General features: G+C 35.3%; 1 protein-coding gene across 4 annotated transcripts in view; it reads left to right on the forward strand.

Moving 5' to 3' along the window:
- The window catches only part of LOC136035303 (protein transport protein Sec16A-like), a 116,802-nt gene that overhangs the window by 51,369 nt on the left and 51,927 nt on the right, over nucleotides 1-13,506 (forward strand). For all 4 annotated transcript variants that reach the window (XM_065716997.1, XM_065716998.1, XM_065716999.1 and 1 more), the window contains 2 exons: nucleotides 2,063-2,213; nucleotides 7,830-7,974. In XM_065716997.1, coding sequence (XP_065573069.1) covers nucleotides 2,063-2,213; nucleotides 7,830-7,974 — 296 coding nt within the window. The remainder of the gene's footprint in view (nucleotides 1-2,062; nucleotides 2,214-7,829; nucleotides 7,975-13,506) is intronic.

Consider the following 13,506-nt stretch of genomic DNA (forward strand, 5'->3'; position numbering starts at 1 on the left):
TCAACTCTGATGCTCTGTCGTCTGTAGCAAAGAGTATGGGTATCTTACAAGAGTGAGAACTGGTATTAGCATGAAGAAAAAGCACTAGCGCCATCTAGCTTATTTCGCCTCTTGCTTTTTTTTCAAGCTTCGCAATCATTTTTTTTTTTTTTTTCAGAAACTTAGATCAGGTACTTATTACTATTCTAATTTGCCAATTACACTTACTATATTGAGTTTACCTTGTTATTACACTGAAAAATTGCCAAGGTACACCAAACGTTAAATGGTGTTCTTGATTTAAGTTATTCATACTTTAGTGTCTGTTGCACAGATGGCTTTTAAATGGTGTAATTTAATTTCATCTTTTCTGGCCAAAGATAGTATCTTAAATAAATATTCTAATCAATGTTTTACCCTGTTCCCATGGTACATTTGGTCTAAAATTTTGTATGCTTTTTGATTTTCTTTGGTAATGCATTAATATTTTGTAATCAGTTATTTCATTTGATTTAATGACACTATTTTTATATTTGCTTTTACTTTCCGCTGTGTTGGATCTAACTGCATGGTTGGAGCCAATATTTGTACTATTGGCTCTTTCGGTGAGGAAGGCGTAGTCTCACGATTAAATATTAGAAGCAAGAAATGGTACTATAGAGTTGACACTGTCGCTAGCGTTGAAAAATTACTAACACCTTCTAGCGTTTGACATCTCTTGGAATTTTTTGTCATACTTTGCAAATGCGTTTTTTTTTAGAAACAGGGGTTATTGCCCTGAGAAACACCAAGAAATTCTAGATAATGCTAGTGATTTTTCTGTTGGCACAAGCGCCACTTTTTACTCCTGTAAACTGCACATTCTCTTTGATTGTGTTATAATAGGTCCTAAGAGGTTCTTGAATAGTTGCGAAATATGTCTTTAGGCTTTGTAACTATGAAGGGTGAAAAATTGACTACAATATAAACCAGTATAAAAGACAAGCACTTTTTGTAGTATAATCTCTATGTCCAAATACTCTTGAAAGTGAATTATAATTCCTTTTTCTACTACTCGAAAAAATTGTAGATTTTAAGGTTAAGAATGTTACCATGGAACAAGGCTCCAGTGCAACTGAACCCTTGTGTAACTGGACCCGTGCAGCTGCACCGATGTAACTGAACTTGCATATGACCCCAGGAGCAACTTAACGCCCATGCAAGTGGATTTAATTCAGCGGAACAGTACAAGTGCAAACAACCCCAGTGCAATTCAAACCTCACTCAATTCAATATCTGGTGCAACTCAATCCTCATTCAAATCATCCCCCGTTTAACTTAAACCAGTCTGGCTCAAACTCCCATTCAAATCCTCCCCATTGAGCTTAACCCTCCTCAAATCGACAATTTAACTAGAAAATGCAATTCAGTTCGTTTTGTCAGAGGAGACGAAAGCTGATTCTAGTGAAATGGTCTTTATTTATCGGTTAATTCTTTTATTTTATTTTATGCCGTATCGGTGTAAAATTGTCTCCCCCTCCCTCTAAAAAACAACAATTTATCCTTCTGTACAATTTATTTGAAAATTAGCGAAGCTTTCACTCTCTCTCTCTCTCTCTCTCTCTCTCTCTCTCTCTCTCTCTCTCTCTCTCTCTCTCTCTCTCTCTCTCTCTCTCTCTCTCTCTCTCTCTCTCTCTCTCTCTCTCTCTCTCTCTCTCTCTCTCTCTCTCTCTCTCTCTCTCTCTCTCTCTCTTCTCCTCCCACTCTCTCTTCCTCCCTTCCTCCTTCTCTCTCTCCCCTCCCTCCCTCTCTCTCCTTCTCTTCTCTTCTCTTTTTTTATTTGACCTTCTAAATTTATAACTAGCTAATCGTGTTGTAATGTTGAAGATTTCATCAGCACGCTTCGTTCGTAAAAGAAGTACCGAAGTTTTTTTGTTTTGCTAGCATGGATTTTTTTTTCACTTTAAATACGGCTAGTCTACTTCTGTGTCATCTGCCTCATGCTGTCTAATTTCCCAAATCCCCAATTTGATGGGAACTTTACTGTATTATTTGCTTCCTTTTCTTCTTACTCTGTTACGTTTTAATTTGTTTCAATTTCCAGCTTCTGTGAGCCAAACTACGGCTATTTTAGCAGTATCAGGATCGAGAACTTTGAACTTACAGCCACAAGTCTGGCTACTTGATAAAGAATTGGCCGAGCATTCACTGCCAGATTTTGACACCTTACATTGTTTCCCAGGGCCTCTCATAAGGTAAGTTCCATCATATTTGTCCCTGCTATTATCCCTGTAACTATTATGCTATCCCTTTTATTTGTTTTAATGGAGGGTTGCCAACAGCTCTTTTTCGAAGAACAAAATGCGAATAAAGAGATCTTGAAACCGACATTTTGATAACTTGCAAAATTATGATAGATTAAATTAAATACGATTATATAGATTAGATAAATTATTAAAACAATATCAAAACAAAACTTAGAAACTTCGGAAAGGGTTCATTCGATTGGAAATTGAAAGGGTTAGTGCCATTTTTAATAGTCAAAAGTGATCGGAGGGCAACAACCCTTCCCCCACCCCCAGCAATTCCCAAAACATTATAACCAAAATTCTGAGATAGCCATTTTGTTCAGCGTAGTTGAAAGGTCTTGAAAATTATGTCTTTGAGGATGACACCCCCCCCCCCAGCCCTCGCCGCAAGGGTTGTAAGTTATGCCCAAAGGACATATACGGTTTTTATCCACAGGATGGTTGGGGGCAACCACCATCCCCCCCACTCGTATTTTCTCCAACACATCCGATATAAATTTTTATATAGTAATTTGTTTGAAAATAGTCCAAAGATCGTATAACAAGGCCTTTTGGTTTGACAGAATCCCCAAGAGTCCGGGGGTTGGGGTTCTAAGTTATACCCCAGGAGCATATATGGTTTTTATTTAAGGGGCGGTCGTGGAACTTAGGAAGAGGCTCATTTGATTGAAAATGTATAGTTCTATTTCTCTTTGAAGGGTCAAACATTATGGAGAGTAACTAGTCCTTTCCCCCACTCCCTGACATCCTCTTTTTCTGAAACGCATTCACTTGAAATTGTAAGATAGCCATTTTGTTACCAATAGTCCAGAAATCATATAACAATGTCTTTAGGGTGGACACAATCCCCCAGAACCCCCGGGCAAGGGTTGTAAGTTATGCCCCAGGGCATATAAGTTTTTGATGGAACGGGTGGTCGCATAAACTTTGGATCGGATGGAGCTCATTTGATTGGAAGTCAAAAGTTTTAGTGCCCTTTTTAAGAGTCAAAAGTGGATGTAGGACAATCAACCCCCTCCCAAACCCATCATTCCCCAAAACACATCCGATCAAAATTTTAAGAGAGCTATTTTGTTCAGTATTGCGGAAAGGTCCAGCAATGATGTCTTTGAAGATGCCAACCTCCCCACAGTCTTCAGTTCAAGGGCTGTAAGTTAGGCAATTCGTTTGTTTTTTACACATAGTATATGTTATTGAGAAAGGTATGCATGTTTGGAATTTACTTTCCAAAAAGACGAGGTGCATTCAGATGAACCTTTCACGGAATGTTGAGGGGAGGGTTGAACTAAACCAAAACACGTTATGTGTATTACGGATTGTCGAAAGGGTGTAACACAGGAATAACTGAGGAGATTACTTTGGAAAATTTAGGAAATGACAAGGGAGATGATCAAAAAGGCAATATTCGCATGCTATCGTTACTACTACAACTACTACCACAATACTACATTTACTGTATTGAGGGAAAATTCGAACAAAATCATAAGACGCTATGTGCATGCACATTGTAGAAATAGCGTGTCTCAAGAATTGATTTTGGCATTAAGTTGGAACTTTCAGAGATTCCTTAAAGGAGAAGATCATCTCACCAAAAGGCAATATATGCACATTACTGCTAATTTTACTGTTAGTGCTACATTTACTACTACTACTACTTCTATCGTAACTAAGAGCGTTTACATGAAATTTTAAGAAGTGTATAGACATATAATCGAAAGAACATATCAGCAATATCATAGCAATGGCTAATTGTATTAAGTTGGGACTTCCAGGACCTGATGCGAGGGATGTTCTACTGACCAAAAGGCAATATGTTAATACTACTGCTGCTAGTAGTGTTACCGCTATTCAATACTATTACTAGTAATATTAATACTACTGCTGTGAATACTATTACAACTATGCCTCAGGGTGTGAAGGTGAAATTATCAAGGAATTTTGAGGGGGAGGGTGAACTGAATCACAACACGCCGTTTGTATGCAGGTTGTCAAAAGGGTGTAACAACTATATCTTAGGGACAGTTTGGTATGTGAATTTGAAACTAGCAGGGCTTGTTGTGAGGGATGTTGAACTAACCAAACGAAAATATTTGTATCCTAATGCTACAGCTTCTACTCATAGTACTATAATTCTACTGCTAGTACTATTAAGACTAAGGGTATTAAGGTGAACAATTTAGGATATATAGAAACTGAGTGGATCTAATTCGAAACACACTATGCACAAACAGGTTGTCGAGCGGACGCATCAGAAATGCCTCAGGAACGGTGGATGGTATTATGCTAAATCTTTCAGCGTGTGTTGAAGGGGATGTTGATGGAACCAAAGGTGCTATGCGCGTACTGCTACTAATGCTGCTACAATCGTTGCTACTGCGTAGGCTAAGGGTTTTAAGGTGAAGCTTTTAAGGAATATTTAGGCGGATGTTGAACTAAATCAAAACAAACTATGAGCATGTGAACTTTTAGGTGACAAAGCAATGTCTGAAGAACAACTTATATTATTAAGTTAAAACAATTAAGGGTAAGTTATGGGGGATTTTGAACTAGAGAGAAGCCACTATGTGTTTACTTTTAATGCTACCACTACAGTTACTGTAGCTAATGACGCTAAGGATATTAAGGTGAAACTTTCAGAGAACTTTTAGGAGGAGTTTGATTTAAAGGAAAAAAAGTGTGTGCATGCAGATTTTCAAAAGGGCATATAAGCAATATCATAGGCAATGCCACTCTATAACTGCTATAAATATCATCAAAACTTTAAAAGAGCTAATTCGATCCAAAATTAAAAGTTCTAGCGCCCTTTTTGTAGAGTAAAAAGAGATTGAAGGGCTAGCAGCCGTTCTGTCAAGTCTATTCATTTTCTAAATGCGTGCAGTCAAAATTTTGAGACTGAAATTTTAAAAATAAATTAAAAATACCGTTTTTGTTGCTAATAAAAATTGTTAAAGAAGTTTCTCCAACATACAATTAGCAACCCAAACTATTAATTCTTATAAAAAAAAGATGTAAAAAATTAAAAATATGATAAAGACTATGTCAATAAAAAAAAACGAACATAAATTTAATTTAAAAACTTTTCCATAAAACAGTTTTTCAAAGAAAAGTAAAGAGATCTATTAAGCCAAAAATGATCAGAAATAAAGTCAAATAATCTTCCAAGTGTAAAACTGCCACAAATCACTATCAATAAGTAAATGAAACCCAAAACAAACATAAATTACAATAAATAGTCAAGTCAAACTCAAAACGAGCAGGAATTAACATGAGTAAAGCTGATAACCCCCATGCCTTCTCAGGACCAGAACATATTTGCGCTTTACTGAAAACAAAATACGTTTTAAATGTTTTCGCTTTTTTCTTTCACAAATTAAAAATTATCTAAAGCTTAAAGAATAAATATCAGTGTATATCAATTAAACTGACAATCCACGATCTTTTTTTTTTATTCATAGTAGGCTTGAACCCATAACCTTGGATAGTGTTTAGATACTTACGAACTTAACCGTTACTATCTACTTTTATTAAATCCCAATTAAAATTACTACAAATAAAAAAATGTTTACTAGAATTTGGTACGTTACCCAATTGTTCATCTACCATTTCACGATTTATTCTCATATCATGCCGTATTTTAACCTTAAAGTCATTACCTACTGACGTATTTTCTATTTTAAATTATAGCTTATGATTACAAATTTCCTGCAATGAATAATTTTGGTTTTCCTGCCAAGTCTGCATTAAAGCTAGTACATAATGTGGTGCCTACACGCAACTCATTTAAAAACTGGCAAGAATTTCCAAGGTCCGGGCAGTTTAAATAAATATTACACATTTCTCTGTGACATCTGTTAGAACCCAATTCACACAGAAATAGATACCCGCCATGAGCGTAATCTTTATGCAACCCATCAACATCAAAATCTGTATGCAGTACCCCACCCCCAAAATTATGTAGTCTCATTAAATCACTCAAGAAACCCCGATCTTTTTCTGCTTAAACTAACCATTTAAATTTGTTAATCTATAATAATGGCAACTGGGAGAATGTAAATAACCTTACTTTACAGTGGCCAAGCGCACAAGAACCAAAAAAATCCAGACGAACAAAACTTGAAAGAAAACAAAGGATAAGAAAATAGGAAAAGATACGAATATACAAGTAAAAAAGAAAAATGCAATATAATCCGTCAAAACAGACGTAAAATATATGAAAAATTGATGAATTGTTCACCATTACAAGATAAAAAGTAAAAAAAAAATTCCGAAATTCATGAAGATAATAATTCTTACCAAGCCTTTTTTCTTTTTTATTTATGTTCCCTTTTTATGCAGTAATTCTCAGTAAATTCTAAAATTTATTTGCCACTATCTTTTTTTCCATTATTTCGGCTTTTATACTTTTTTCGGGTTTTCTGAATTTAAATGGTGAATTTTAAGTGTTGGTAAATATTTATATTTAAGGCTTAAATTAAAAATGGTAGTATTTTCTAAATCCACGTGGAAATTTACACAACCCTGTATATCATGAACAAATTAGGAAAGAAAAATTAAAACATCGGTTGCTCAGTTTTAATGCAAAAATCACCTTCATGCGCATTTATGGAGTTTTTTTTTTGGTAATAGCGGGAGTCATATTACAAAAAAAAGAAACATGGGTGAAATACCAGCATAAAATAAGCTAAAATATATGGAACCAAACACCTTAAGATGATGTAGCTTTCTTTTGAAGGTGTAGTTGTCTTTAGGAATCTAAAGATTATCTATTTTCGAGTATTGCAGACGATAAGTGTTGTCAAATGTAACTAATTAGTTTTGCATAATTATTTTAACAGTTCAACGTGGCAACACTGACAAAAGTGTGGTACTGCCCAAAAACTTTCTTAATTTTGCAACAACCAAAAGAAATATCTTCGAAAATGTCGGCTTTCAGTAATGAATAGGCCTAAGATGGATCCAGGGGGTGGGGGGCAAAAATTGTTTTTATTCTTATGTCTTTGGGAAGAAACTTTGTTACGCTTTTTGTTGGAATTTGATAAAATAGTAAAACTTTACTTTTTTGGTATACTTGACTCAAAATATGATATTTTAGTTTAGAACCGTACTGTCTGAAAGTTGTGCTCCTAACTCTATATTTATTTTTATTTTTTTTATTCCACAGTAAAGTTTTTGTTTACAGTTTTTGCTTGCGAGGGCTTCGGTGGCAAAAACAAAATGTTAATTTTGCGATATTAATCCTTGTTTTATCAGCTTTATAGTTAGTAATAGAAGCATAATAAAACTCTTTTGGGTTTAAAAATAGACATACTGCTGCTTTCATTGCCGCAAAAAGGAGAGAAATCCTCCCACACGCGAGGTATTTCTTAAATAATTTTCCATTTTATTGGAAAATTGTGGCTTAAAATCCTGCTGTCTATTTTTTGTCCCTCTCAAGTTGAATAAATGGAGGCTAAAATCTTCTTTCAACCTCATACTCACCCGATCCCTCAGATAAAATTCTTTACATTTCCGCTCCCCCCCCCCTCCGTTTGAATTACATGTACAAATTGCTATTTTTTTTAGGGACGGGACAATGACAATTAGGCTACGAAGTTTTTGTAAAGATAAGATATCTTCTCTCAGTGGAATTAGAGGAGGTGCTATGATGGAGTCAAAGATTCTTCTATGGGAATTCTTACACCTGCTGTTAAAATCAAATGAGCAAGAAGTGAGTGTCTTTTAAGTTTTTGCCTCTTAATTAGATTGGATTTTTCGATCGTAAATCTTGGGTGTTTTACTTTCGCAGGTGTCATGCAACTATCAGCAAACATCCACACTTCCACCTATTGCTAGGAATGATTCAGTTTAATTGTGGATAGTGAACAGCACAAACTACGGTACTTGTCTGTTATATCATCTATGTTAATTTCTTCATCTCAGTTATGGTCAGAACCTCAGAAATTTTTATTTACCTTATTTGCATAATTTACGTCACATTCCACCATTGTATAGCTGATTAATGCTACGTTGACAAAGGCGATTCAAACTGCCTATATAAAATTAGCTCACGCGTCCTAAGCGTGAAATCAGCTGTATTTCAAAGAATTGTTTTGGCCTTTGAGTGATTCAACAAAAAAAACAGCAGGTTTTTTCAACTGAAAGTAAGGAGGAACATTAAAATTTAAACGGACAGAATTATTACTATATGAGGAAGATACCCCCTCCACAATACCTCGCTGTTCACGCTAATGTTATTTAGAATGTTCAAAAGGGTATCTTATTCTAATTTAACGAACCTTGTGTTACACTTTTTGTTTGTAAAGGATTGGGATACAAAATCATACTTTAGCGAAAAGAGCGAAGTATTTAAGAGGGGGCAACCCCCACGTCCCACCACTGAAAATTAGCCTAGAGAAAATTCCCCTCTCGAAAAATGTTTGTTTACTTCCTAATAACAAAGGCTATGCGTAAGGAATAGGTAATAGGGTTTTCTTTTTGAATTAAATGAAAAAAAAACAAGTTTTTTAACTGAAAGTAATGAAAGACACTAAAACTTAAAATGAATTATTGAAAGGGTGCTGATCCTCCCTCAACGCTTCGCTCTTTACACTAAAGTTTCACTCTTTGTCACAATTCTACTTTTTAAAACTATAAAAACTTTCGCGTAAAGGATGCGTTGACGAGGGGATAACCTCTTTTCATATATGGAAATATTTCTGTTCGTTTTAAGTTTTAATGTTGCTCCTTACTTTCAGTTGAGAAAACTTTTTTTTTATTTAATTTCTGGATGTTTTTCAACTAATGCAGGTTCAGATTTGGCTCACTTTACATGAAAAATTAAATCCAATTTGGAAATGAATTTTGGAAGATTTATTCCTTATCTGAAGAATTGTCCCCTCCTCATTGCGTTACTTTTAAAGCTAAAGCTGTTAGCACTTCTAAAAAGCTTCCTATTCTAATTAAAAAGCCCAATTTTTCAGTAAACGCTCTAAAAAACTGGGACAAACAGTCAAACTTTTGCGCAAAGAGCAAGGGATTATGGAGGAGATCACTTTTCATACATGGAGGGGGCAATCCTCCCACACATAGAAATCGCCTTTGGTGAAATTTCATCCAATGTAAAGTAAACCTTCCCCCCGTCGAATCCCCTCCAGACAGTTCGATCCTTGCTGAGAATCCCACCTCCCTGTAAAATTGCTTGTGGACGATCCAGCCTCAAAAATTCTCAACATTTTTTTCATTTGAATAAGAATTTGATCTCTAATTGGTTTCTATATCACTCTAGAAATGTCCCCTTCCATGGAAATCTATTTCCCAGAAAAAAAACACGCGGAAAATAACCCCCAGATAATTCCAGATAATTGAAAAATTGGCAGAAACCGTAATATTTCCGGACCGTCACTGATATTTTCAGTAATTTAGCATTTTTATTCCATACTAGTACTACCGCTACTAACAACTCATCGCAGCATCAAACCACCTGAGGCCATTGACAAATTTGGGCTAATATTCTGCATATTATAAAGTAAGAACTGTTTTCTGACTTAAAACTGTCCAAATACTTTACCGCCCCCCCTTATGTGCAAACATATAGCCCAAACTAGAAATTTCCCATCTATTTTGTCACTTGTCTTTGTCTTGTCTCGCGCTAAGCTGAAATAAACTAAAGAAGATACCGGATTGTTCTCGAGTTTTACACAGCGTAAACTTGAGTAAGTGGCACATAATATACAAACACCAGAAATCCTTCCCTCTACGAAAAAAAAATATAAAATTCTGAAATTTGGAAAGCCGTGTTTTCCACAGGGGTATTTTCCGGGGGGTGCGTGTTCCGGGGGGGGAGGGTATTCTCGGGGGATATTTTCCGCGGGAGGTAGAGGGGAGTAAACGCCTAGGACCACGAGGAGGATACCCCTTCCACTATACCTCGCTCTTCACTCTAACGTTATTTAGGATGTTCAAAAAGCTTCGTATTCTAATTTAACGAACCTTTGCTTTCGCTTGTTGTTAGTAAAGGATTGGGATACAAAGTCATACTTTGGCATAAAGAGCTAAGTATTTAAGAGGGGGCATCCCCCAAATCCTACCACTGAAAATCCCCCAGAGAAAATTTTCCTCCCCGAAAAATGTCTGTTTACTTCCCAATAACAAATGCTATGCGTAAGTAATAGGCAATAGGCTTGTCTTTTTTTTTTAAATTAAAAAAAAAAAAAAAAAAACTTTGTTTTTAACCGAAAGTAAGAAACAACACTAAGACTTAAAACGAACAGAAATTATTCTGTATATGAAAGGGGTTCTTTTTTTTTAAACGCCTCGCTCTTTACACTATAGTTTGACTCTTTGTCACAACTCTACTTTTAAAACAATGACAACTTTAGCGTAAAGAGTGAGGCGTTGAGGAGGAAACAGTCCCTTTTATATACTGAATTATTTCTGTTCGTTTTAAGTTTTAATGTCGCTCCTTACTTTGAGTAAAAAAACTTGCTTTTTGCATTTAATTTCTGAACGTTTTTCAAACTAATGCAGGCTCGAATTTGGCTTACCGTACATGAAAAATTAAAACAAATTTGCATATTAATTTTGGGAGATTCAAGCCGTATATCAAGGGTCGCCCCCTCCTTATTAACTTGTTCTTTACGTTAAAGCTTTTATCACTTTTAAAAAAGCTTCCTATTCTAATTAAATGGCCCTCGTGTTTCAGTAAACGCCTTCACAAAATTATTCCATCCATCTTCCGCGTTGTCAAATTTTAAATTCTCCAGCTTAGTATTCAACTGTTCCTGAAAAGTATCCAACTGTTCCTGAAAACCCTCTCCCGATCTTCTAGGACCATTATTTTAATACGATACCCCAGGGAAAAATACAATAAAAAACAAAAAATAAATATGCAACAAATAAATATGCATCCGTGATCTGTCTTCTGGCAAAAATAGCGAAATTCCACGTTTTTACAGATTGGAGCTTGAAACTTCTATTGTTGGGTTCTCTGATACGCTAAATCTGATCGTGCGATTTTCATTAAGATTCCTTGAAGTTTAGATGGTATCCCCCTCTATCTCAGAAATCGGGTAAATTTTTCAGGCCCGTAACTTTTGATGGGTAGCACTAAACTTTATGAATCTTAAATATATAAATCAGCACAATAATTTGATTCTTTTGATGTATGTATTGATATTAAAAATCAGTTTTTTAGAATTTTGGTTACTATTCTAATCTTTCAGTAGGAAAAACTTATTTTCCTAAATTTTACTTTCTGATTGTTGATCAGATCATGCCAGAAAATCTAACTCCCTTTAGATGGTTTCAGGCACTATCTCCTGTCCTTGCTCTTCACCCACCGACAATCTTTCCTAACTAATGATTGGAAATTGAAAAAAAGCTAATTATTCTTATGAAACGGCCATTTTGTTTCAGGAAAGTCCCTCTTAAAGAATTGGGACAAAAAGTCAAAAGTTACGAATAATTAAAAGTATACGTATGCTAAAGTTTCTGTCCACTATATACTAAACTACATACGTAGACTATATACTAAACTATACTAAAGTATACGTAATAGTTTCCGTCCATTTTAAGTTTTGATGTTGCTCCTTACTTTCAGTTAAAAAAACTTTTTTTTTTAAATTAATTTCTAATCGTTCTCAAATAATACCGAGAAATCTGGCTCTCCTCCATGAAGAATTCCTTCTCCCATGGAAAAATTCCACCGTGGAAAGCTTTTCACGTAAAAATACCCCCGCTCCAGAGAAATTCCTCCAAGACAGTTCCATTCTAGCTGAAAATTCCACCCAGAAACTTTCTTGTGGATGATCTCAGATGGAAAATGTTTCTTCCGCGCTTTCATTTGAAAAAGACTAATTTCTGATTGTTCTTAAAATCATGCAGGTAATCCCCTCTGTGAAAAGTTTCCCAACAAAACGCCAGCAAAGGGTATTTTCCAGCGAAGTTTTTTTTTTGCAGGGGGAGGGGTACAAAAAAAACTTTTAAAAGCGCATCAAAAATGTAAAATTGATATCTACTCCTTATGATCTCTGGGTATATTTCTGGTCTACGCTGTTATTCTGAAAGTAAAGAATAACATTAAACCCTAAAATGAGCAGAATTTATTCCGTAGAGAAGGGGGATAGCCCCTTCCTTATCCACACCTCCACCTCAAGGTCAATGAAATTTTGAAGTGTGCTCATTAGGTCAGAAATTCAGATCTCTAGTCATTTTTTTTTGAAGTCCAAAGGGATTGGAGACCAACCAGCTGCGTGGGGTGATATTTTCTGGCTGGAATTTCCCTTTTTTCTGGGGAAGGGTGTTTTCCGTAGTGAGGTATTTTCCCTGTGGTGTATTTTCGGGGGGGGGGGGGGATAAACGCTTGCCACCAAAAAGCACAAGGAAAGGTAAAAAAAAAAGACCGGTAATATCTTTAGATGCGTCAAACGAGGTATGCTCAATGCCGATAAAAAACAGAAAAGAACAGAAACGTCTAATAATAAGAAAAATGGAATTGCAACTAATCAGTTGAAGAAGAGAAGCGAAAAATCAGAATTGCTCGTCAATAAAACTAAAAGTAATTAAAATCTAACCTGCATTATGCTGGACTCTTATTACCTGGATGGGGTTGGAGTAGCTTAAATACACGTGGTTTGCTTTTTTTCGTGCGGGAGGGGGATGGGGTCAATTTTTTTGGTTTTCTTTGTAAAAAGATATTGTTTCTAATTTCCTTATCTGTTCTTGCACTGCTCTTGTTGTTCCATTCCTCCGGTTTCGTATTGCTTTCTTTTTTTCTTCTTTTGTTGTACTGATAGAAATGAATAAATAAATCTTAAAATGAGTTCAGGTAAAACTGAATTTGCAAATCAAGCTTCAAACGAACAAAAATATTTCACTATTCTAGAATAAATGAACCCCAAAACAAACAGAAACAAATAAACAATCATAGCCATCAAACGTACAACATGTACTAACATCAATGAATAAATAAACCTTAAAACGAATAAAACTTTAATTAAATATGCGAATCAAGATTGAAACAAACAAAAATCAATTCAAAGAAGCGTACTGCCTCCTTCCCTAATTGTAAATGTCTAAAACACTGCGTCATTGGCACTTTACTGAAAATGGCGGTTTATTACAAACATTTTCCTACTTACTTATTACAACATTGAATATGAAAAATGAAATAACAGTAAAATCAAATTTTGAACTGATTGGCTTTTCAGCAGCTGACATCGCCGTACATCAAATATTTAGTTTAACCTTATTTCTTCCGAAG

The sequence above is a fragment of the Artemia franciscana genome, chromosome 14 (assembly GCF_032884065.1).
Source record: "Artemia franciscana chromosome 14, ASM3288406v1, whole genome shotgun sequence".
NCBI classification, from domain to species: domain Eukaryota; kingdom Metazoa; phylum Arthropoda; class Branchiopoda; order Anostraca; family Artemiidae; genus Artemia; species Artemia franciscana.